General features: G+C 42.9%; 1 protein-coding gene across 1 annotated transcript in view; it reads right to left on the bottom strand.

Annotated features, from left to right (window-relative positions):
- Window positions 1-3,052: 3,052 nt before the first annotated feature.
- LOC137427062 (echinoderm microtubule-associated protein-like 1) overlaps window positions 3,053-23,168 on the bottom strand; it is a 28,708-nt gene continuing 8,592 nt past the window's right edge. Inside the window, exons 9-17 of the mRNA XM_078778730.1 lie at window positions 21,698-21,823; window positions 19,587-19,718; window positions 16,190-16,257; window positions 14,568-14,656; window positions 10,663-10,760; window positions 7,777-7,864; window positions 3,935-4,030; window positions 3,640-3,770; window positions 3,053-3,396 (exon numbers count right to left, since the gene is read on the bottom strand). Of these exons, the coding sequence (XP_078634856.1) occupies window positions 3,268-3,396; window positions 3,640-3,770; window positions 3,935-4,030; window positions 7,777-7,864; window positions 10,663-10,760; window positions 14,568-14,656; window positions 16,190-16,257; window positions 19,587-19,718; window positions 21,698-21,823 (957 nt within the window). The 3' untranslated portion in view covers window positions 3,053-3,267. The remainder of the gene's footprint in view (window positions 3,397-3,639; window positions 3,771-3,934; window positions 4,031-7,776; window positions 7,865-10,662; window positions 10,761-14,567; window positions 14,657-16,189; window positions 16,258-19,586; window positions 19,719-21,697; window positions 21,824-23,168) is intronic.

Here is a 23,168-nt window from a genome sequence, read left to right as displayed (position 1 = left end):
AGCTTCATCGCGGGAGATTCCAATAATTCTGAAAGCTTTGGTCTCAACAGCGTGAAGCCGAGCTAGGTGTGAGGCAGGAGCACCGGCCCATAGGGGAGAACAGTATTCCATAGAGCTGCGGATGAAAGCCTTGTATGTGGTGAGGAGCTCAGGTGTGCCGAGGAAGGACTTCGCACGACGGAGGATGCCCAGTCGGCGACTTTACTGTGACAGCGGCTTTACTGTTATGGCTGATGTTTGAATTGTTGGCCATTAACTCGCAGGCATTTTTATTCTATGTACACGTCAAATCAAGCTCCACTCTCTCATATTTCGTTAATTTTGTGCCACACTTATCTGGAAAGAAAGAAGGGGTAATTAATTTGATTAAATATATGTATTTAAAATAATATACAAAGCAAAATTTATGATTGTAGTTCAACCGTCCAAATCCTGTCTGGCTCCTTCCTGTAGGGTCACCATGTATATGATGTGCAAACACCAAGAAAGTGAAATCGCCTCAACAGTGAGAGCTAAAGATCCCAAAAACAAGGTGCGCAGAGGAATTGCATCACATCAAAAGCACTGCGAGAGCTCCCAGTGGAAAATCTACGGGACCGTCGAGGGAAGGAAGGCATTTCCACGTTTCATTTCCATACGGAACCCACATAAACCGGGTGCAATCGGCCTCCGACGTGCGGCGAAAAAACATTCTGGCTTCCGTTCCATGAAAGGAGCTACAGTATAGCTAGGCCTCAGAACGAAATCATTAATAAAAGTCTCCAGTGGCGAGTCGCTGTGAGCCTTAATCCCAAACCCCTCCGCTCAGCTCAGAAATGAAACACCTCCCGATGCAACGGAGCTTGCGTCTAACAAGATTCGCACCCTCCACTCCTCAGGGCCAACCCGATTAAACCTCACACGCAACAGAAATAATTTCAAGTCGAATGTCAGAAACTCAACAAATGCAACACATGCCCCCTTGTGTACAACATCATGCAAGGCAAGCAATGCATTCGTACTTTAGCGCTCGGCAGTTTCACACACTTTGAGGGGCATTGGGAGGTTGGTCCAGCGAATACAATCTCATGGACAAATAACTCTGCAAAAAAAAAAAAAAACTGGTATCGTGTTAATGCGGTTCAAGTCCCTCGCCCCCCCCCCCCCCTGCGCCCCTGAAAACGTACACAACCATTGTGCATGTCACACAGCAGCCTTGTTTGATGCTCACAACATTTATGCAAAAAAATACACAAACTACAGACACAAAGTACACCGCACCCATGCCAAAATAAATAAATAAATAAACATGTCCTCCAGCACGCGAACGCTGCCGTGCAGCGCATAGAGACAGCATTGGGAGGGAGATGTGTACAATAAATTGATTGATTAATTAATTGCGTAATTAAAATCAATAAACGATAACCGTAAAATAATTAATTTCTTAATAAATTGGCGAATAACATACTGTCGTGTTCCTCGCGATTAAAATAGTCTAAAGAAACGGATTGCCGAACAAGCTTTAACTCCGAGGTGTTCAGTCAAAAATATAGCGGACGATACGCGTGGGGGCAAGTGGGGGTGGGTGGAACCAGAGCACTTACCTGAATGGCTTCCACCCGACGTCTTCACACCTGGAATAAATAAACTCAAACGAACCGGATTTAAAATGTACAAAAATAAACAGGTTTATTAAAGTAAATGAAGGTTTATTAAATTTGTGCGATTTATTGTGGGGACGTAGCTCAAATCGGCTGGGGTGTCTTGTAAGTAATGATTGTCTGAGGCCTTGGCGGGTAAATGCGCTCGTTCGTTAGCACGAGCTAGGCCTCACCGCACGTAGCGAACGGCAGGCGTGCAGCCCGCTCTTCCAGCCTCATCGCACTGCAGCGAGCAAGCAGCGCTCGTCCACCCGTCGTTCTTGCTTGGAAAGCCGCGGCTCTTCCTCCTCACGATCACCAGCAAGATCTCACCACCTGGCCGTTCGCGATGGAGTCCAAAATCGGAAAAGGGCGAGAAGATGTCGGCACCCAACCGTCTGCTATGGCACCCAGAACGAGAATGGGCTGATGTCAAAGGAAGAGAGAAAATGTCCACCGGCACGCTTCTTTATCGTCCCGGCTCTGACGTCATCTGTGGTGCTTCACCAATCAGCGAGTCGCTTCTTACCAGTCCTTCCGGTCAATCAAAACCCCGACCAATCACTGCTCTTAAGGGCGTGGCTCTCGGCCTGCCCGTCCTGTGTCCTCTTACCAAGTCGGGGTAATCCGCGGTAGTGCTTCATGCCCGGCATCCGGTGGTTTTTATTAATTAGGGTGTTCAAATGCGCAATTTCTTACTTGGTGTGTTTGTTGCGTATGTCATAAGGAACAAAGGAATAATTACAAAGGCATTTAAAAATGGGGAATTAATTTACCCATAGTCCCTCGCTAATTAACAAGCCCCATCCCTCGTGATGGGGACGAAGATACAAGCTTACCCAACATTCGGTTTACACCAATTTCCCTGCTTATGGTACATTGAGGTGGTTCTTCTTCTTCACAACAGTCAGAGCACACTAATCTATACACTCCACCTGATCTACAATCTCACTACCCCCCACAAACATAACAATACCCAAACCACAAGTGTTTCATCCGGAGCTGTAACTTTTTGAAAACCAATTAAATAATAATTAATCTAAAAAATTAAATAACTGATTAACCAATAAATAATTAATAGATTAATCAATAAATCAAAAATGGCCTTTACAGCCAAATCACTTGGTCAAAAAGGTGCCTGAGATACTGCCCAGATGAGAAAGGAAATAAATAAGTACTTAATTAATAGATAATAATCAAGTAATTAATCAATGAATTTATTAATCCCCAAAAAAATGCAGTTTTTGCCAAAGCACGTGCTCACTATTGTGCCAAAATTTCAGATGGCTGAGATATTGCCCGGACAAACAAACAAACAGAGTGAAAACACAGAGTACTCCCTTTCAGCGCGCGTCATCACCAGGCCCGATGACGTCATGCAAGCCTGGAGATGGAATAGGAAAGGAGCAGTGTACAATCAATATTTAGAGGAGTTCAGCATCAAGCAGGTAGGGTTTATTTCAAATATATTTCGAGCTATTGTATTTTAATCCAATCAACACGCGGTGTCATTAAGTTAACTGAAAGGAATTGGTTATGGCCTGTGCAAACAGAAAAATGTGTTAAATATCCATGTCACCTGAGTACCATCCAATAACAAATTCCACAGGCTACAGGGGAACCACATCGGTATGGTGCGCAAAGGGGTTCAGCCTATCACACGCCACTGCAACAGGCTTCCATCCATCCCCCCAGTAGTGAACAATTTGCTGTCATCGTGCGAGCACGTCACGTTGGTAACATGGCTGGAGTGACCGCCATAGGCGTGAGAGGGAGCCTGCGGGGCCGAAAAAGAGAAAGAACAGGGCGAAACATTTTATAACCATTCGAAGCTCGATAGAAATCACATTTTTTCACATCGTCTCATCTGGAAATGTGATTAAGAAACCGAAACAGTATCGTCGCTTTTATTTACCCCATTGCCTTTTCATTGTGTGCATCTCAACCTTAGTTACAAAAAATATATATCATGCCACTTCTCACGCAGCCACAGGCCTATTTCTCAGAGAACTTTACATACCTGAGGAATATGTGCAGGCCATGCAAACACGTGCACCTTCCCAAAGTCATCTGCAGTGGCCAAGATCGGAAGGCCATGAGCACGGCACGCCGCATTGATGTCTGTTCCGTCCATTCCCTGAGACCAGATGCCTGTACCAAAATAAAATAAATAAATCAATAATACTCAACAATAATAAATACTCAGCCTTCAAATGTGCTGTGTGTCCAGTCATGCATTTAGCCTCAAATAACCAACAAGCAAACAAAATGAAGCCACACAGGTTGGAAACTTCCAGAAGACAAAGCACATTCACCAATGGCATCGAATCGTAGAATGCAGCTGCTTGTGGCCCATTCCAGGTCCCTCACATCATCAGCAGAAGTTACGCGCTTACAGTCTTCAACATCCCCTGCTCACAACCGACAAAAGGGACAAGTAAGGAGTGAAGAACTAAATGAAAATGAAGATAGCGTACAGAATGGTGCAAAAATGGAGGCATTTATATTGAGAAATTAAAGGAATACAATTTGTCACTTTACCTCCACCACCGAAGGTGGACGGAGGTTGTTTGCACACCTGTCTCTGTGAGCCTGATATCTCAAAAAGTTGTGGACAGATTCAGCCAAAATTTGGTGGACAGGTTGGGTGTGTGACAAGGACTAATTGATGATATATTGGTGAAGATCCGGATCTGGAGATGAGAATTTCTTAAGTGATTCTTCACCATCGAGAGATTAGGGCCGAAAGCAATATATAGCAAGATAACTCAAAAAGTTGTGGCCGAGTTATGACAAAACTTTGCGGACGAGTTGGTTAGGTGACAAGAACAAGCGGTTTCAATTTTGGTTCAGGTACGAATCCACATCCGGCCTATCAGTGGCGGAGGTATGCGCTCTACCGAGGGCCGTTGTAGTTCCATCTTGTGCAAACTTTCATTAACTGACTGGCTAGGCCTGATGTTAGACTGGAGCAGATTTGAGGAAGAATTTGTCATTTATTCAGGGTTCCTTCATTAATTCACCTACTCTTCATGAAAGACACCATGTGACTTTTAATATGCATCAGCTAATGCGACATCCAACTTAACGTCCATCTGAAGAACTGCGCACTTTGTGATGTGACACCCTGCCTGCGAAGCACCAACCCGACAGTTTTTAGTCGGTTATACAGTAAGTACGCACTCCCTCTGCATCGCTACTGTGAGGGTAGAGGAGGAGCAGCTGAAACCCGAATGCTAACCAAGTTCCCTTGGATGACTCCATCTTTGCTTCTTCGGGTTTCCTCTGATAACTCGAATGTAGTACTGTATTTGGCCTTTCATTTTGATCATGTTTGTACCATATCCTGATGCTGCGTGGACTGCAATACTCCGCTGACGGACCTCAGGTAGCTTGTACCTGTTGCTGCGTTTGAGCCTTGGGAGTAACTGCTGAAATCTTTCTATCCGGCTGAACGGCTCTTCCGGACATCGTTGTTCTTTTCTCTTTCACATCTCTTCAGTCTTTCACACTTTTCTCTTTATTCGTGCCTTTTCTCTTCTTTTGTTAATTTCCCACTTTTATCTCTCTCTTACTCTTAATTTCTTTCTTTCTTCATCCATCTGGCCAATAATTCTTACAAAAACCTTTCTGGAAGATTCACTTGGCTGCGCCTGGATAGGGTTTAGGGTAGAGAAGTAGCAGCTGAAACCCTAATCTTATCCAGATTCCTCCTGATGACTCTTTCTTTACTCTTTCCTTATTCGGATTCCTTCTGATGACTCCAAAGCAGTGTTTGGCCTTTCATTTGATGCCGTTAGACCCATAAAGTATATGACTAAGAGAATGCAAAAGATCAAATAGATCTGAAGCATCAGATTAAATTTGTGCACGCTCACTCATGCATGCAAACACTAGTTAGAGTGAAAAGTTCATCTTCCCACTGGGAACAGCTTTCCTTCCAATGCCCAGAGCGCTGGGTCGGCCAAATTTAGGCAATGTTCAAGGCCCAAGGAATTGCAACCCTTAGTAGTGCGTGCCATCTCAGCCTGGACACAAAAGAATAGTAGTGCTGTTCCCAGGCCAAGCAGTGCTCCTGGCATGCAAACTCACTTCATTTATTTACTCTGACTTGCAAAACTACTCTCTTACTTACGAAGCAGAACGACCCGTCACATGACCAGATAAGCTTCTTTTTAACTGCACATTTTGATTTTCCAAGTCCTGACAAGATTTTCCCCGTTCTCAAACAGACTGATGCAATACCTATCCATTTTCTCTTCCGTTGCACACGCACCCTCAAAACAGAATTTCCCTTTTGGTGTTCTTTCTTCCTGTTTATCTTCACCCTGAATTCTATATGAACCCAACCAATCATAACTTAAGGATTCACATGCTACATGAGCATCGGGTACACACTCAGAACAGACTAGGTTAGTAGAGGAAGGAGAAGGGCGAATGATCAGAAGAAACAAGCATTCTGAGTATTGCGCTGAAATACATGTCCCCTACTGTCGTCCGGAAAACTGTTGGGGAAATTCCCAAAGTTAAAAGTGCCATAACTTTGTCAAAAATGATCGAAACGTCGTGAAGTTCGAACTTGATCTGTAACTTATCATAAGGAAACCATGTACCAAGTTTGAAATCATTAGCATTAAGCGTTTAGAAAGAAAGTCCAGAAAACTGTTCTTTGCATGAGACTGACAGAGAGACGGAGGGACGGAGTGCAAACTTATAGTCCCCTCTGGTGTACACCGGTAGGGGACTAATAACGAACATAACATCCTGGGGAAAAAACATGTTCTCCACGAAGGTGTTCCTCAAGTTTTGGGAAGAGATGACAATCTGACGGAGCCAAGTCAGGGCTGGTGATCCTTTGTGGTGGTACTCCATCGACCATTTTCTTACTCTCCAAATCGTAATGGTGCAGCCCTGCTCGCATCTCCAGTCATTTCCAGGCCGTCACCCCAACTTTCAACTCCAGCTCTTCACATTTCACAGGACTGACAATGTCGTGCTACCCTCTGCCATTTTGACCAACGTCGCACTGAGACATCTAGTGTCAGAATCACGAAACCACACCCAGGGGCGAAAATAAATAATGTGCAGACTGTGGTTTGTTTCATTTGAATATCTCTACCTGTTTTAGAGAAAAATAAAAACAGGAGGCATTACTCTTCAAAACGCCCTCGTACAAGATGACAGAACAGTTCAGCAGAATTGGACTCCCCTAAATGTCTAATCTGGTTTTGTTTCCCAGATTACCAGCTTGACTACAAACCATTATCCTGGTGCGATGCATCTTGGCCAGATTCTAAATTTCTGCCTGAATACACACGGAGAGGATTTGAAAGGGGGGGGGGGGGGGGGGGGGAGAGGAGAGGAGGAGGGTCAACGATCTTGAACTCACCGATGGTCTTCATGAGCATTATCAGTGTATCTATGACAAAGGCACAGAGCAGGAAGCTTCTGCGTTTACAGGACAACCCTGACTATGATCACGTTAATCGATTTAACATTACATACCACTGAAAAATTACTTTCAATTTTAAAAGGCGGAAGTGCCGAGGCTCCAGCCAGGGTCGGTTGCTCTGACATTACAGGCAGATCAGTGGTTTTTGTTTTGTACCTCTCCTCTTTCCCTGTTCATTCATTCTCTTGACGTTTGTTTAGTCAGTTCTACCTTGCTCTTCCATGAGCCTCTCTACTGTAAAGAAAAAATAAATAAATCAGTGACGAGACAAACAATGGCTATCTTCAGTATAATCCGCTGCTGCTCAAACAGAAACTTCAGTCTGAGACATCAAGCAGTGTAACCTAGTGTCAAGAAGTATCCGAGAAGACGAGACCACTTGCTATCCACACTCAGAACTATTTCCCCAAAAATGATCCGCCAATTGACGAACAACCACGTTCCCACTTACTCTTAGATAAGCAGGGGCAATTTGGAGTCAGGAACACTTGCCAAAGGTTTGTACCCAGTGCCCAGGAACAAAACTCAGGTCATCTTGCTTGCAAGGACAGTGCCACTCACTACACTATGGGACTTTGACTACTCTAACGGATGCTATATTTTGACTAATTGATCACACAATAACAATCACCACCACCAAGCGTACAAGAATAAAAGACGACATGCACGACCCTTCTTCATAAGTTGGAAAAATTTGCAACTTACAGTAGAGAATCTCGTAATCTCCAGAATTGGACATGAAGTGCCGACTGTCTGATGTCCAGTCGAGGTGAGTGACAAAACTCGAGTGACCCTTTGAAAAAACAAAACAAAGTCAACAATATAGCTTCAAATCACATAACACAATCTGTGCTACAAAACAGGCCAAATAAGGTCGAAGAAAAAAGGCAAAGAACTCTGACATACTTATTTTTGCATGTGTGCTAAAGCACAAATTCTTCAAATAACATAATAACAATACCAGCTTACACAATAGCAGACTCTCCCGATTATCCAAAATAGGTGAGGGGAGAAAGGGTGAAAGGGTGAAAGGGTGAAAGGGTGAAAAAAAAAAAAAAAAAAAAAACAGAGAGAGAGAGAGAGAGAAATAACCCAAAGTTGTCAATTTCAAACATTCCAAAGCAGATATTCTTAGAGTTCAATGATGTAATGTATTTGCACGTATCGTTGAGCGAGAGTTTTTGACTTCATGAGTGTTTTTAGGCTGGGTAAGTCTTTATCTGGGCCTTGTGATCTTGTCGGCCTTATTTGTGTATATTGCTGCATTTGCTCCCCTTCCTCTTCATTCATTCCCTTACTTGCTGCCCCATGTCGCTTTGTTCTTCCACTAGTGTCAATTTAAATATTGGCTTTCAAGCTAATATGGCTGCCAAACCACATTACATATGACATCAAAAATGTACACTCTGTATATGTATGGGTAGGGGATCACATTTGCGAAGTTTCGTGTTGATTGAAAAAAAGTTCGTTTTTCTATCCAAGATGGCTACCAAACCACGTGACCTTTGACATCATTTTCAAACTATAAGCATCAATGGTGTTAAATGACATTTGTAAAATTTTGCATCGATAGGGTAAGCAGTTTCAGTGATATTATTTATTTAATATTTTCCTTCAATCCAATATGGCTGCCAGTCCATGTGACCTATGATGCCATAAATTTAACATTTCAATACAAATGGGTCAGAGATCATGTGCATGCAATTTCTGATTTTTAGGATAAGGCATGCAATTAAAACATTTATCGTTGTTATACTACTTCACCGATGATATCATTATCATGCTTTTGTTCCCCATTGGGAGGACTTGACGATGTGCCAAGTTTAAAATTTTCCCATTCAGCGGTTTCCGAGAAATATATTTTTAATTATTTGTGTTTAATCCAAGATGGCTGCCATACTACGTGCCCTATGGTGTCACAATTATAAAAACATTCTGCATTGGTGTCACTCCTATCCTGAACGTTTAGTTTCAATCGGACATGTGGTTGCTGAGAAAAACAAGGTTTAGCCCGTACGGACGGACGGACAGACCACCTTCGGAGGCGGAGGCATAACAAAATGATAAGAACGAGATTTTACATAGACATAAGTTATGTCAACAAGGCACAGGCGTAATTAGCCAAAAGGTGTTCTCTACCATTAACATTTCCTTGTCCAGTCTATAATTTGCATCATCTCTCAAGCATTTCACACAAAACATCCATTTCTACTTGAGAATATTTTCTACCAGTGCAACAATTTTCCCAAACTTCAACGACTTGCTAATCAGAGGTAATTATACAAGCCACAAGTAGTCTTCCTAACTAATGTTGAAGCTTTTACTCTTCAATTCACCTTAAACAAATAATGATTGGAAGATTTTAATCCGTTAAGCAATTTTCGATAGGTTTATTTTGGAAGCTGATTTGCTGTATCATAGGATCAAGTGAAGCTGTCATCTACTCAATGCGCTCAATGCTAACCGCAAGGTGAACCTGTTACCAATACATGACCAAGATATAAAAATGGCTTCAATCTGGCAGACAAATTTCAAATCGGACAAATAGCAGACTTATTCTAGCTGTCAAAGTCGGACAGCCACAGGAACTGGGTCTTCGTCATAAGCAAAAACAGTCACAAAGGGAACCTTCAGCGATGCAATAGATGATCCAAACATGTAGTAATCGCTCAAATAATAGTACAGCAACAGAGTTAACACAAAAATAAGTCTTTACAAACCGGTCCGCTTAATGAAATAAATAATAATAATAATAATAATAACAATAACCATTCCTTTCATGCCATGAGGCACATAGCCAATGAAACTGCCTTGGCAGCTCCTTAAGCCCCAGTCACACCGGGCCTGCGACGAGGTTACGACTGAAAAATTTTGTGAATCGCGGGCAAATCGTAGAAAGAGCGCGCGACTGGTCGCAGAGGTCGTGGGTGATCGCCATAGCAAAATCTGTCGCAGCAAGGTCGATGGTCATGTTCAAAACTTCTGACCTGCGATTCCAAATCGTAAGAGGTCGCAGACAGGTCTTACATGGTCGTACCACCAGTCGCGCATGGACGCACCACCAGTTGTGCATGATTGCGGGTCAAGTAGTCGCACGATTGGTCGTGCTACTGGTCCTGCCACCTGACGATTGGTGGTGCCACCTGTCGTTCAACCTCACGATCGGTAGTGCGAGCGTTCGCAGGTCGCCACGATTGATTGTCCGAGCAGTCGCAAGTCGCCACTATTGACCGTACGATTGGTCGCTGATCGCCACCACTATTCGCACGATTACCTACGATTGATCTTGCGATCGATCTTCTCCAATCGTTGGTGATCGCACAACCACGCGTACCACCAATCGTACGATGACCCCTAAGACCAAACGCTGTTTGCGATCGCAAATGGAGAGCGAAGCAAACATTGACGATTGGTCGTACCTCGGCCAGATTGCCATCAATCGCACGATCCAGAAATCGTACGATCCAGTGTGACTGAGGCCTAAGGAGTACAATCCTGGATGGGTCGCCACTCCGACGCAGGATCCGATTCATTAAAGCCAAGATACAATTTCTAGAAATCAAACATATTTGCCAAGGGAAGAAAACTCACAGAGCATTTCCCAGCCTCCTTGTGCGTGCAGCCATTTTCACAAACGCTGTACAGGTAGATATAGTTGTTATGGGAACCAATGGCTAGGTATTTGCCATCTAGAAAGGAGACCCAAAAGGTATTTTAAATTAAAATAAATTTTTTACAGATTTGTTTGTATCAGAAGGTTCAGCAAGACTCAATCAGTTAAAGGTGGGACAGTCAATTAATGCAAATTCAAAAGCATCACATTTATTCACAAGCTACAAAAACTAGAGATGATCATCAATTTTAGATGTTCTAAAGAACCAACCAGCGTTGTCTCGAGCAATTAAAGGGGTGCAAGTTGAGTTGTTGTCCGTCACAAATATCTTGGATTTATGATGCATGATGAGCTGACAATGTACTTCCTTTGATCCCTTCTTGCTGTTGTTGTTCTACTTATTCTTCTTTCACATGGCTCAGGTGTGGGATTTATGAAATAAAAGCTGTCCTGCGATTTTCTCGGTTGGTAGAAGAGCTGCCCGTCTAGTAGTAGCTGCACACTTGATGTGATGGAGATTAATGCAATTAAGAACTGGGAGGTAGACAGTGGGCATGGGTCGTATACATGCATAGATGGCCCTCAGATGTATATCAACCTCTTGTGTGATAGCTTCTACCCCAGGCCAAGACAGTATTCTGCAGGGGTGTACACTAATGCGAGTATTGGTGTTCGGAGGGTAGAGGTCAGCTGCCCAGTCGTAGCTGCATAGACTGTGGATAAAGTCGACTGTTTTTTCACTGCTACTTTTTCTGCATGCTACCTGAAGGTCAGGGCCTGATCCAGTTGCATGCCAAGGTAGGTAGATGTGTGGATGAAGGAAGTGGAGGGATGGAGTTCAGCTTGACTTTCAGCAGTTTCCTTGCCTTGCTTTTATGCAGATGAAAGACAGAGCAAACTGTTTTCTGAGCATTGAGATGTAGACGTCATTGGTGAGAGTTCAGGTTCATTGTTGCACCATCTCAACTGAGTGGGTCTTCAACTAACTTGAAGGTCTTGCTTCACGTGCAATGGCAAGATAATCTGCAAATTTGGTTCCTCTTTTCTTATGGAGGTCTCATGTATACATGTCGAATAGGAGTGGTGCTAGGACAAAGCCTTGAGGGGTATGTCCTACTGGACTGTCCAATCAGGAGAACCCAGAAGCAGTGGTTGCAAATTATCACCTAGATGAAGAGGACCAGATGGCAGTCTTGAAATATATTGTATTGTGCAGTTTCAGAAAGAGACCGCGGTGCCAGACTATCGTATGCGGATGACAGGTCAACAAAGACGGATTAGCTTCCAAGGTTGCTTCAATAAGGTCAGATACAGTGAAGACCTGATCTTCAGTGCTACAATTCTTCCTGAAGCCTGCTTGTTATGGGGGGGAGTATCTTCTGTACAAGTGGCTCTACCCAGTTCAAGATGACCCTCATGAAGACCTTGAGGAACAGATAACAGTGATATTGGCCGATAGCTTTTCAGATCATTGCTCGGCTTGTTGGGCTAAAGAGTAGTCACAACATCGGCTTTCCACCGCTGCTCTTCTGCTGATAAGACATGCATGTCCTGAGCCAGTTGAGTAGGCAAAGGTGACCACGCTTCAGCTGTTCTTTATGCTTGTCCACTGTCAGCGGATGATGCTGTCCAGAAACACTTCCGAGCTCATCATTTACCTGATGGGAGAAAGATCTATCAGTATGTTGATAGCTGCCATTGCTAATGAGGGTCCTTAATCAGATGTCAGGTGAAACTGGATGGACTTGCTTCTTAGCTGACCTGCAGGTGAGTCTATTTATCATATTCCAAGCTTTCTGACTGGAATGGGTTAGGTTATTGCTTGCTACAGTTTCCTGCCATCTTGCCCTATGGGCCTCATCCAGCCTTGATTTCAGTTCCACGGTTGCAGCACCGGCCTTATCGTTGATGGTGCAACCACACACATTTGGGGTCCCATCCAGGAATGTACACCTTTTCCGTGACCACGAGGAATGTAATGCTCGACTTATAGACCGACATGGTGGATTGACACAGAGAGCATTACAACTGGAGTCATATTCAGAGTCAAAGGGATGGAGAAAATCCAAGTTTTTTCCTGCCATAGCCTGCTTCTTCTTCCAGTTGGCCTTTCAGAAGTTCCAACACTTTACAGGAAATGTATGTGTAGGGGCAGCTAAGGAAGTACTTTTGATGAGGGCTGGACGATGGTGGGAGTTGGGAAGGTAGTCTAGCACTGACCTTTTTGGAGTAGTAAATGGATCACCAGGCCAGGTCAGGGTTGATACGAGCGCCCCATCAGCTTGAGTAGAAAGTTTCTGGTTCTTGTCTATCAAATAGCAACAGGAGGTCACACTGGGTGCCTATTCACACACGGTGTCTCCATCAGCAGAAGAGCAGTTGTACCACCATTCAGTGTGGACAGTTAAAATCTCCTACTACAAGTGCAGGTGAGGTAACTGTAGGCAGCTCATCATTCTTGAGTGGTAGTAACGGGGGTTATACACATCGGAAACCTGTAGACCCTGGATACATGCTACGTTCTGTTGGAGGCCAGCATTTGGATGGGACGTAGAAACTACATTGCAATCTCCAACAGTAGATCTCACATAGGTTGCTGGTAGGACATGATTTTATCACATGCAGGTTTCCTGAAGGAGGATTCCGAGACGTCATGTGAGGCAGCCATTCTATGGAGCACTTCCTTTTTAGCTGGGGTTAAACCCTCCACATTCAGTTGGAATATTCCTGGGGCACAGGTGTCAATGCTTCATCCAGTGTTAGTGTTGCAAGCACTCCGTTGCACACTCACATACCACGAAATAGAACAAAATCTCATACAATACTCCAAATTTAAAGGAAGAATAACAAATAGATCGCGACACATCGTCAAAATGATGACAATCCTTTTGTCATCTAAAAGTCTTACAAGGTGAACCACGAGGAGGTAGGTCGGCTGCCTTGTCAGGCCCTGAGATTACTTGAGATGGCATGTACAGGTGTCCATTTTGAATCTGTTTAATCAAACGGTTGTCCAATCTGCAACTTGTTTTTGCATTGGTATTGGGATTGTATTGGGATAAACACACATGACACATGAGGTAGTAATGTTAAATGAGCCAAACGTTTGGGTTGAAATGTCCAAATCCTGGAGGAGTTTCACATCCAGTCCTGCACTCCTGGCCTCCAATGGTGTTGCACCTTGTTGTACACCCACTCCATTGTTATTTTACCTTTCCATCTTCTCGGAGTGGTGATTAAGATATATTTATTTTTGGACATTTATATACATATTTTGTTTCTTGTGCCATTCTGGCTTATAATAAGCAATTCATTTTGTGGTGTTAACATTTGTGTGTAATCGATGGGTTTTCTTGATTTTTATTACTTCACATCACTATCCACGATGATTTATATTGGTGTTCTGTATGCGTTTTTTTATATGCACCAAGTCTCATGACGAATTAATTTTCCTTCTTTCTGGTATGTTCTGCCCGAAGAAACGATCAGTGTTGCCAAAAACAGCCCCACGGAAAGAATAACACCGAGTGGTTTGCCTTTGCCCTCCCAGTGGAATTTCATGTTGTTCAGGATGCTGGTTATAGCTCACCCACCCTTTGCTAAAGACACCATGGATTCATTAATGTCCACCAACTAATGCTAGCAGATTGGACATCAGGGGTATCGTCCACCCAAGGGACGATGACCATATTGATGCATTGCCCTGTATGTGAAACACCCGGATGGCAGTTTATAGCTGGGTCGAGATGTAAACCCAGGCTAGACACCTCAAAGGTGAGTATGTATATGGTTAGGCTACCCTGCCAGTCCACGATAAGTTTCACTGATGTGATTAATGAAGTTATATTTATTGGTGAGCAAGTGGATGGGTTTGAACTCTTACCCGGGGAATAGCGCACCACAGAAAGCTTCTCATCACCATCAGTGTGCTGCGTCATGACCTCGCCTGTCTCAGCATCCAGCACAAACCACCTGGCATCAGAAACAACCCGGCCCCATCACAAAATGCAAAAAAAAAAAGAATAACAATAAAAACAATTTTTCCATTGATATAAAAAAAGAAAGAAAAAAAAAAAAGGCTTTTCTGAACCTCATCTTATTACAATTCACCAAATGTCCGTCTGTCGTCTGTCCGTCCGTCCGTCCATTCCCAGGTACCGCAAAAACAGCTGAACTGATCGCAACGATATTATGAATGGGTAATCCTGGGACCCTCTGGAGTAAAATAAGCTATATTGTTTTTCCAATTTTTCCAATTTTCCAGTTTTTCCAAACACGATGGAATAATATTTACCGATATGAACAGTGATGTGGCTTTTGTTGAAATTCTACAAATACTCTAGATTTTGATGAGAATTATGAACCTGCCACGAATGCGGAAGTGGACAGATTACGGCAATGCGTGGGTTTGATAATATCCCAATACAACCGTCATTCAATCGTAATGTTAAATCGTTAATCGTGTTAATCATTTTGTTAAAGTATCAATTGATGATTGGAATTGAGTGAATACAATTACGCTTTTGAATTCGTAATTGTATTCAACCAACCGTACGGAACTTCACATCAGCATTTAAATATTTGTTAATGTCACGAATGTTGTTAAAAGTTTATTTTTTATATTATTGCTATTTAATTTGTGATTGGAGTTAAGTTGTTTGGAATGAAACAAGAGATATCGAGTTCAAGAGAATGACGAAATGCCATGACGGTTTCTACTTTCTAAACGTGAAATTCGCGGATCGCCATATGCAGATTCGCCATTGCTTGGGAATGGAACAAACGTACCCGTTTATTTGCATACGGGTACGTTTTTCATGGAGATCCTTCACGAACTTGCTGTCCATGTCTGACATGCGACTGAAGGTGCTACAGGAATGTGGAATTTATTGGTTTCATGCTTTAGCATTCGCCGTTTCTGCATTGTCTGTTTGCTTCTGGCCTCCCACCCATGCGTAGCATGGGTACCTCACTAGTTCAATTAATACTATTATGATACAAAAATGAATGTAATCTGAAATCCCTCCACCAAAAACCTTTTGTGATGAAGAAAACATCTGCATTAGGGTTCCGGGGTTTCTATAAGGGTCAATTGAGGTAATGCAATGAATTTTGATTTTGGCCTTGTTGCTCAAAAGTGGCTTGGTGGTAGAGTGGTTAAAGCCTCGTTGTAGTGCCCTCACTGGTGTAGGTTAGATTGCCATTGCTGCTCTGTGGACTTTACACACCCTGCGATCCTATCCAACAAGACCAGTTATTCACCACAGGAATGTTCATGACTTGTCAAGAGTAGCCCAAAGATCTGGTAAGGGTATAGACCTCTAACACCACCAGGACCACCACCACAATCACTTTGAGAGGCTAGTTTCAAGGATATAATACCAGGTTGTTTGCAATTCTTCTGCTTTTACAGCTCTCACATGTAACATGTTATGTCACATTATTTGTATAACATGAAGACCAAAGAGGGTAAGAGATCTTCTGGTTTATGTTTTCTCTGTTCACCTTCCACTGTACGTTCCAATTGCAACCCGGGCCTCAGTTGGATGGAAATCAGCAGAGCGAGCTGGTTCCTGCAGGGAGGAGGAAAAAAAAGAAGACATTTTACAGGACATTAATTGTTCACGATCATGTTTTGATAACAAAATGATCACACAAACAAAGATTCGGCGTTTTCATAACAAAGATTCGGCGTTTTCATAACAAAGATTCGGCGTTTCGATAAAGATTCGGCGTTTCGATAAAGATTCGGCGTTTCGATAAAGATTCGGCGTTTCGATAAAGATTCGGCGTTTCGATCAAGATTCGGCGTTTCGATCAAGATTCGGCGTTTCGATCAAGATTCGGCGTTTCGATCAAGATTCGGCGTTTCGATCAAGATTCGGCGTTTCGATCAAGATTCGGCGTTTCGATCAAGATTCGGCGTTTCGATCAAGATTCGGCGTTTCGATCAAGATTCGGCGTTTCGATCAAGATTCGGCGTTTCGATCAAGATTCGGCGTTTCGATCAAGATTCGGCGTTTCGATCAAGATTCGGCGTTTCGATCAAGATTCGGCGTTTCGATCAAGATTCGGCGTTTCGATCAAGATTCGGCGTTTCGATCAAGATTCGGCGTTTCGATCAAGATTCGGCGTTTCGATCAAGATTCGGCGTTTCGATCAAGATTCGGCGTTTCGATCAAGATTCGGCGTTTCGATCAAGATTCGGCGTTTCGATCAAGATTCGGCGTTTCGATCAAGATTCGGCGTTTCGATCAAGATTCGGCGTTTCGATCAAGATTCGGCGTTTCGATCAAGATTCGGCGTTTCGATCAAGATTCGGCGTTTCGATCAAGATTCGGCGTTTCGATCAAGATTCGGCGTTTCGATCAAGATTCGGCGTTTCGATCAAGATTCGGCGTTTCGATCAAGATTCGGCGTTTCGATCAAGATTCGGCGTTTCGATCAAGATTCGGCGTTTCGATCAAGATTCGGCGTTTCGATCAAGATTCGGCGTTTCGATCAAGATTCGGCGTTTCGATCAAGATTCGGCGTTTCGATCAAGATTCGGCGTTTCGATCAAGATTCGGCGTTTCGATCAAGATTCGGCGTTTCGATCAAGATTCGGCGTTTCGATCAAGATTCGGCGTTTCGATCAAGATTCGGCGTTTCGATCAAGATTCGGCGTTTCGATCAAGATTCGGCGTTTCGATCAAGATTCGGCGTTTCGATCAAGATTCGGCGTTTCGATCAAGATTCGGCGTTTCGATCAAGATTCGGCGTTTCGATCAAGATTCGGCGTTTCGATCAAGATTCGGCGTTTCGATCAAGATTCGGCGTTTCGATCAAGATTCGGCGTTTCGATCAAGATTCGGCGTTTCGATCAAGATTCGGCGTTTCGATCAAGATTCGGCGTTTCGATCAAGATTCGGCGTTTCGATCAAGATTCGGCGTTTCGATCAAGATTCGGCGTTTTGATAACAAAGATTCGGCGTTTTGATAACAAAGATTCGGCGTTTTGATAACAAAGATTCGGCGTTTTGATAAAGATTCGGCGTTTTGGTAACAAAGATTCGGCGTTTTGATAACAAAGATTCGGCGTTTTGGTAACAAAGATTCGGCGTTTTGATAACAAAGATTCGGCGTTTTGATAACAAAGATTCGGCGTTTTGATAAAGAGTCAGTGTTTTGATAAAGATTCAGTGATGCAAGTACTGTGTATTAATAGTGCAATATCGCACTTGTTTGTCTTTTCAAGATCAAGTGCTTGACAACATTCCATATTTGCCCAAAGCTTTTTTGCTTTTCCTCCCACGTTTTATTAATGTTAATGACGAGATACACGTTGCTCTAAATTTCCCCTCAAAGATGTGCAATTCACTATGACCCAACATAATCTGAAATATACACAAAGAATTAAGTTAAGCACCCCCCCCGTTTTTTTACAACCTCGCACATTACAAGTTTGTTGTCGTCAAAACAGTGTAATATACCCATGATATTGCTATATTTTCTGGAGAAGTGATATTATGGTCACATAAAAACATAACAATCATGCCGTTTTCAATATTTTATTCTGAATAATTTAAGGTGAAATTTTTTGGGAATTTTAGGCATATTTTCACCTCAATTTAAGTATGGAGCTATAGGTCCATCACGGACAGTGTGGATGACGTTTATGTTTTCTAACGTACAGTCATTGTTCTGAGAAGACCTCTAGCGATCTTTGCGTCAATAACGTGTGTAGGACCCACGTGATCGGATCACTGACTCAACCAATCACTTTTTTTCACTTTGATCACTCAATTTCATCAATGGATAATTGCTAATGTCATACCAATCATTATTTGATCTCACATACCTTAGAATATATGCCAATGTATACATATACACAAAGAATATATATTAGGGGGTGCTTACCTTAATTCGTTGTGTAGGGGTGCTTAACTTAATTCTTTGTGTATATAAACAAAGCATTTCGAATTCTGTACATTTTGATTGGTTACTGGAGACGAATTCTGTCATAATAAAATACGACATTTATCATACAAGTGGGGGAATTAACCGATCCATAACGACGGGTTATTTGCTTGTTCCAAAAATAATAAATTAATAAAAACACACAATGTATCGGATTATTTCAACAATAGACGATGTTCGGTCTGCCAAATGCCAGGGATAAGCACATTTCCAAAGATCCTTACAACTTAAGTTAATCACAAGGGTTGATTTTATTGATCAAATTTCAAATAATAATTTATGGTAATAAATAAACAAGAAGATTCTTGCAAAATGATTCTTGATTCATTCATGCTATGTTAATAAAGTTTGACGTGATGGAAAACTTTTTTGGTTGGACTCTCCATGTGTGGAAGAAAGTGAGTTAATCCATCCAAAATGGTGCAGGATTGATTACGCATAATGTCTTTCCCCACCCACCTCCACCTGTGACCTTCCCCCCCCCCCTCCCCCCCTCCCCAAAATGTGGAAATGTGGTGGGAGAAGAGCGGCAAGATCCTATGCTATATATTTTTTTTATCACATCTGTTGTTTTTTTGTTTTTAAAAAATCACCATTCCTATTTCAAAGAGCAACCAAAAATAAATTAATAAAACTCTAAAATATCCTTAAACGGTAATCAGATGGCTGTGTAGTGCTGGCTTTGGTGGAACATCCCTTAGTTTAGCTTCATGGAAGGGCCAGAGCAAGGGTTCCAGGATAGCACAATATCTACAGAAGGGAGAATATTGGGGTCAGAGTTGGGGGTGTATGGAGGGCAGCTTCAAAAAATATTTTATATTTCAGCAGGAAAAAAACCCCCCAGCAGATATATGCTCACTAAACAATAGCAGCATTTCTCCAAAAGCAGGTCAGGGAAAACAAGCCAAGCAATATGCATTTCCTTGGGAAGCTTCCGACAGACCTCCAGTATGACGCTCCAAATGAGCTGATGTTCGAGAGTGTCCCAGAGGAAAACTTGCTTATCGGCACCACAAGTGAGTACGACGTTACGAGACAGGTGAGCTGCCAAGCCCCACACTTCATCTGTGTGACCCTAAGCACAGTGTAAAGAGCAGGAAATCTCAGAAAATTCATCAACAAATGCATTCAAATACATTCCTTGCTTGTGCAATGGAATACACAATTCCAGTTATCCCCATTGCAGTCTATCATGCTATCTCCGAAACGGATGTGCAGAAATTCACTAAACTTGGTAGTTATGATCACCACAAGGCAAGAAGGTGCGAGAGCAGTGTCATTTTTCGCCCTGCTCCCTGGGTGTGACCCCACCCAAAGGTTGAACACTAAAAACTCAAAAAGAAAAAGAAAATGCCATTTCAGGCACATTTTAAAAATGATTTCATGAAATTTTGTATATGCAATCAACATTGCGGGTCGCATGAAATATGTAATAATTATTTTGGATTTGACCCTCATTTCATGCCCCAGGTCACGGGTCAAAACAGGAAAACATTTCAACTCAAAATTTGATATTGCGTCTTTCCTGATGGAACTTTCTGCCATCTTTCAACTTTGCTTTAGGTGGGAAGCATGGGGATTTGCGATGGTGCGCCATCGAATTCGCTCTAGTTAATATTGTGACAAGAATGCAGAAATAGCTAAACTTGTCAAACATGGTACAAAAAAATAAAAACTATACCAATTAGGAGAAATATATTCACCTGCAAAATCAGCCTACTCTCCTCAAACAAAAATTGATAAACAAAAAATAGTGGTTTAACTGAAAAATAATGTATGAATGAGTGTATATTGGGAATGAAATTTCCAGCATGTTCAACATTATTTTGTCATGATTAGACAAATGGATGAAAACATTTGAAGTTCCTGACAAATCTCTCACACTCACTTTGTCTCTCTGAAAAGACCGTCTGGAAAAACCTCCTATCTACTTTCTCAACAATCCTCTCCAAGAAGTTCTGTCACATAAACTTTTGGGTCTCATTATCTGCCAGGATCTTTCCTGGGAAAACCACATTTCCAAGCTGGCCTCCAAAGCGAGTCGCCGAATGGGCATCCTCCGTCATGCGAAGTCCTTCCTTGGCACACCTGAGCTCCTCACCACATACAAGGCTTTCATCCACAGCTCAATGGAATATTGTTCTCCCCTCTGGGCTGGTGTTCCTGCCTCACACCTGGCTCGGCTTCACGCTGCTGAAACGAAAGCTTTCAGAATCATTGTTATCTCCCGCGATGAAGCCAATTCTGAGGGCCTCACTCACCGCAAGCAGGTTTGGTGGTCTTTCTGTCTTATAGCGACTCCTCTCTGGCCTTGCACCCCCTGCTCTGTCTGTGCTAGGTCCCCCAAATATTCCTTCAGGTCGCACAAGATCTGCCAGCAACCCTCTTCTGTTGAAAGTGCCAAAATAAAGACTCCCTGCTCACCTTCTCTCTTCATTCCTCTTTTTTTTCCACCTCTGGAACAAACTCCCCCACTCTCTTCAATCCCACTCCTCCCTCCAGGTCTTTAAAACTGCTGTTCACCACCATCTCTTCTCTTCCCCCATACAAAACCTAGATCTTTTCTACTCTCATTAATAAACCCCAAACCCACCTCTTTCAATCTCCGACTTAATTCCTGAAATTCCTAGTAGTATCCATTTGTTTTATACCATGTACTCCACCCCCTCTCCCCTCCCCCCCTAACCCACACTAGCCCTCTCCCTTCCACAGATCTACCGATGCCCCTGTTCTCCACTGTGGTTGTGCTTGTGTGCTTGCCTCTCTCTCTCTCTCTCCCCCTCTTGTCTCCCGCTCCCTTTATTATATGTTATATGTGTGTTTTTGTTTCTGTTTTTGCGTTTTATGTGTTAGCTCTTACACGAGCCTCGACTGTACAAAAAAAATTGAAGCAACATGAAGGCTACTTTAAGAGAAATTAATGCGTTTGAATACAACTCCGATTTTCACGGATACCAAAAACTATGATTTACGAAGAATCTTGTCAATTAAAATGGAGCTTTCATTCAGAAACACATCCTTCAGAGACCCAGCAAGGATGAGGCAAGAACCTACTCTAGCTATGGTGTGGAATGGCCCTCCTGGACCACCCTTGACGATGAAGTTGTTATAAGTCCCAACAAAAACGTCTTCATCCCCACCAGAAGCAAGAGCACGTACTGCACCGCAATGTTCCTCAAGCTGGGGCAAACAAAAAGTGCTAAAATAGAGAAAATATACATTGTTGGTGGGGATGTGGTAGGGGCTAAAGGGGATAACACAGTATAGTTATTTCATTATTAAATGCTCAGCATAAGAGTATGGTATTTGTGTACAAGGATCACAATGTATTAAGGTGGGGAAGGGAGGAGCAGGGGAAGGGCGGGGAGAAGTCACGAGACTTCGTTCTTCACAAGTTGGGCCGTTAACTAACGAGAGTGAAAAGAGGTCAAGATCGGTCGGTGATGAAGCGTTGGAGAACGCCTGCAGACGTAGCTGAGAGAAGTGATTTTGAAAGACAGACGTGGATTGAATCGCTCCCTGGAGTTTGAAGAAGATTTTTGTTTTCGTCGTGGTGCTGCTGGATGCATGGATACCAAAACTCCCAACAAGCTACTGTATCACGCCTCGTGGAACAAGCTGCGTCCCTGGTTCCTTCCTCGGTTGGCGTGCAGAACAAAACGTGCCCTTTTCCCTCTGCCGCCGGGATTGAAACTGAACTTCCACTAACTTGTCGGTTGGTTCACTGTTCATCATTCAGCTATTAACCCTAGCGTGGTTAAAAAAGCACAACCGTGGGAATTTGGTGCCATTGCCTCACAAGAGGCTTTGTAAAACCACTGCCGGATCATCCCAGCCCCCTCTCGGCCTCCCATCCTGTTTCTAGGACAATCCGGATAAAATGTAAGATTCTCGCTTGACCTATCTGTATGCCGAGAAACGAAGTATAGATCTAGCAAAATGAGCGGAAGGTAATGTCCAACCAACAGTTAAGGGCAAGGCCTGAAATGCTCCGTCGAAAGGAAAGTGCAAGGCCCGAAACCCTCTCTTGCTCCGAGGAAGGACAAGGCCCAAAACGTCAGCGTCTTTTATTCACAGCGGATCAATCACCATTTAAGGCATTTTACTTATTTGTTTTGACTTAAAGTGCTGCCCATGCAGCTGCCTAATTTTGTGCTGAAATTTGTGAAGTAATCGTCAAACATAAGGAGTCAAAGAGGAAGTTGTAGAAGACAAAGAAGACATTCTGCAAATGCTCTTGGGGGAGAGCTGCAGAGTAATTTCATTTTAAAAAACGACACGAGGCAAGGTCAGTTCAATTTGAAGACATTTTGCATGAAGAACATTGAAAACGGAAGTGTGCAAATACACAGAAAACCTGACAATTAATAATTAATGTGCACTAATGGTGCATTTTCCAATCACCATCACAGATAAATGCTCGAGTGTATTAAATGCATCAACGTCCGACTTGGTGCCATTTGGAAAAGACATTATTTGGAACCTAATAGTTTGAGTAGTTTGAGCAGCTTTTTGGAAACCACAA

Source organism: Myxine glutinosa, chromosome 5 (assembly GCF_964187855.1).
Source record: "Myxine glutinosa chromosome 5, kmMyxGlut1.1, whole genome shotgun sequence".
Taxonomy (NCBI): domain Eukaryota; kingdom Metazoa; phylum Chordata; class Myxini; order Myxiniformes; family Myxinidae; genus Myxine; species Myxine glutinosa.
The sequence above is the reverse complement of the archived record's forward strand: the minus strand, read 5'-3'. Positions and strand labels throughout refer to the sequence as shown.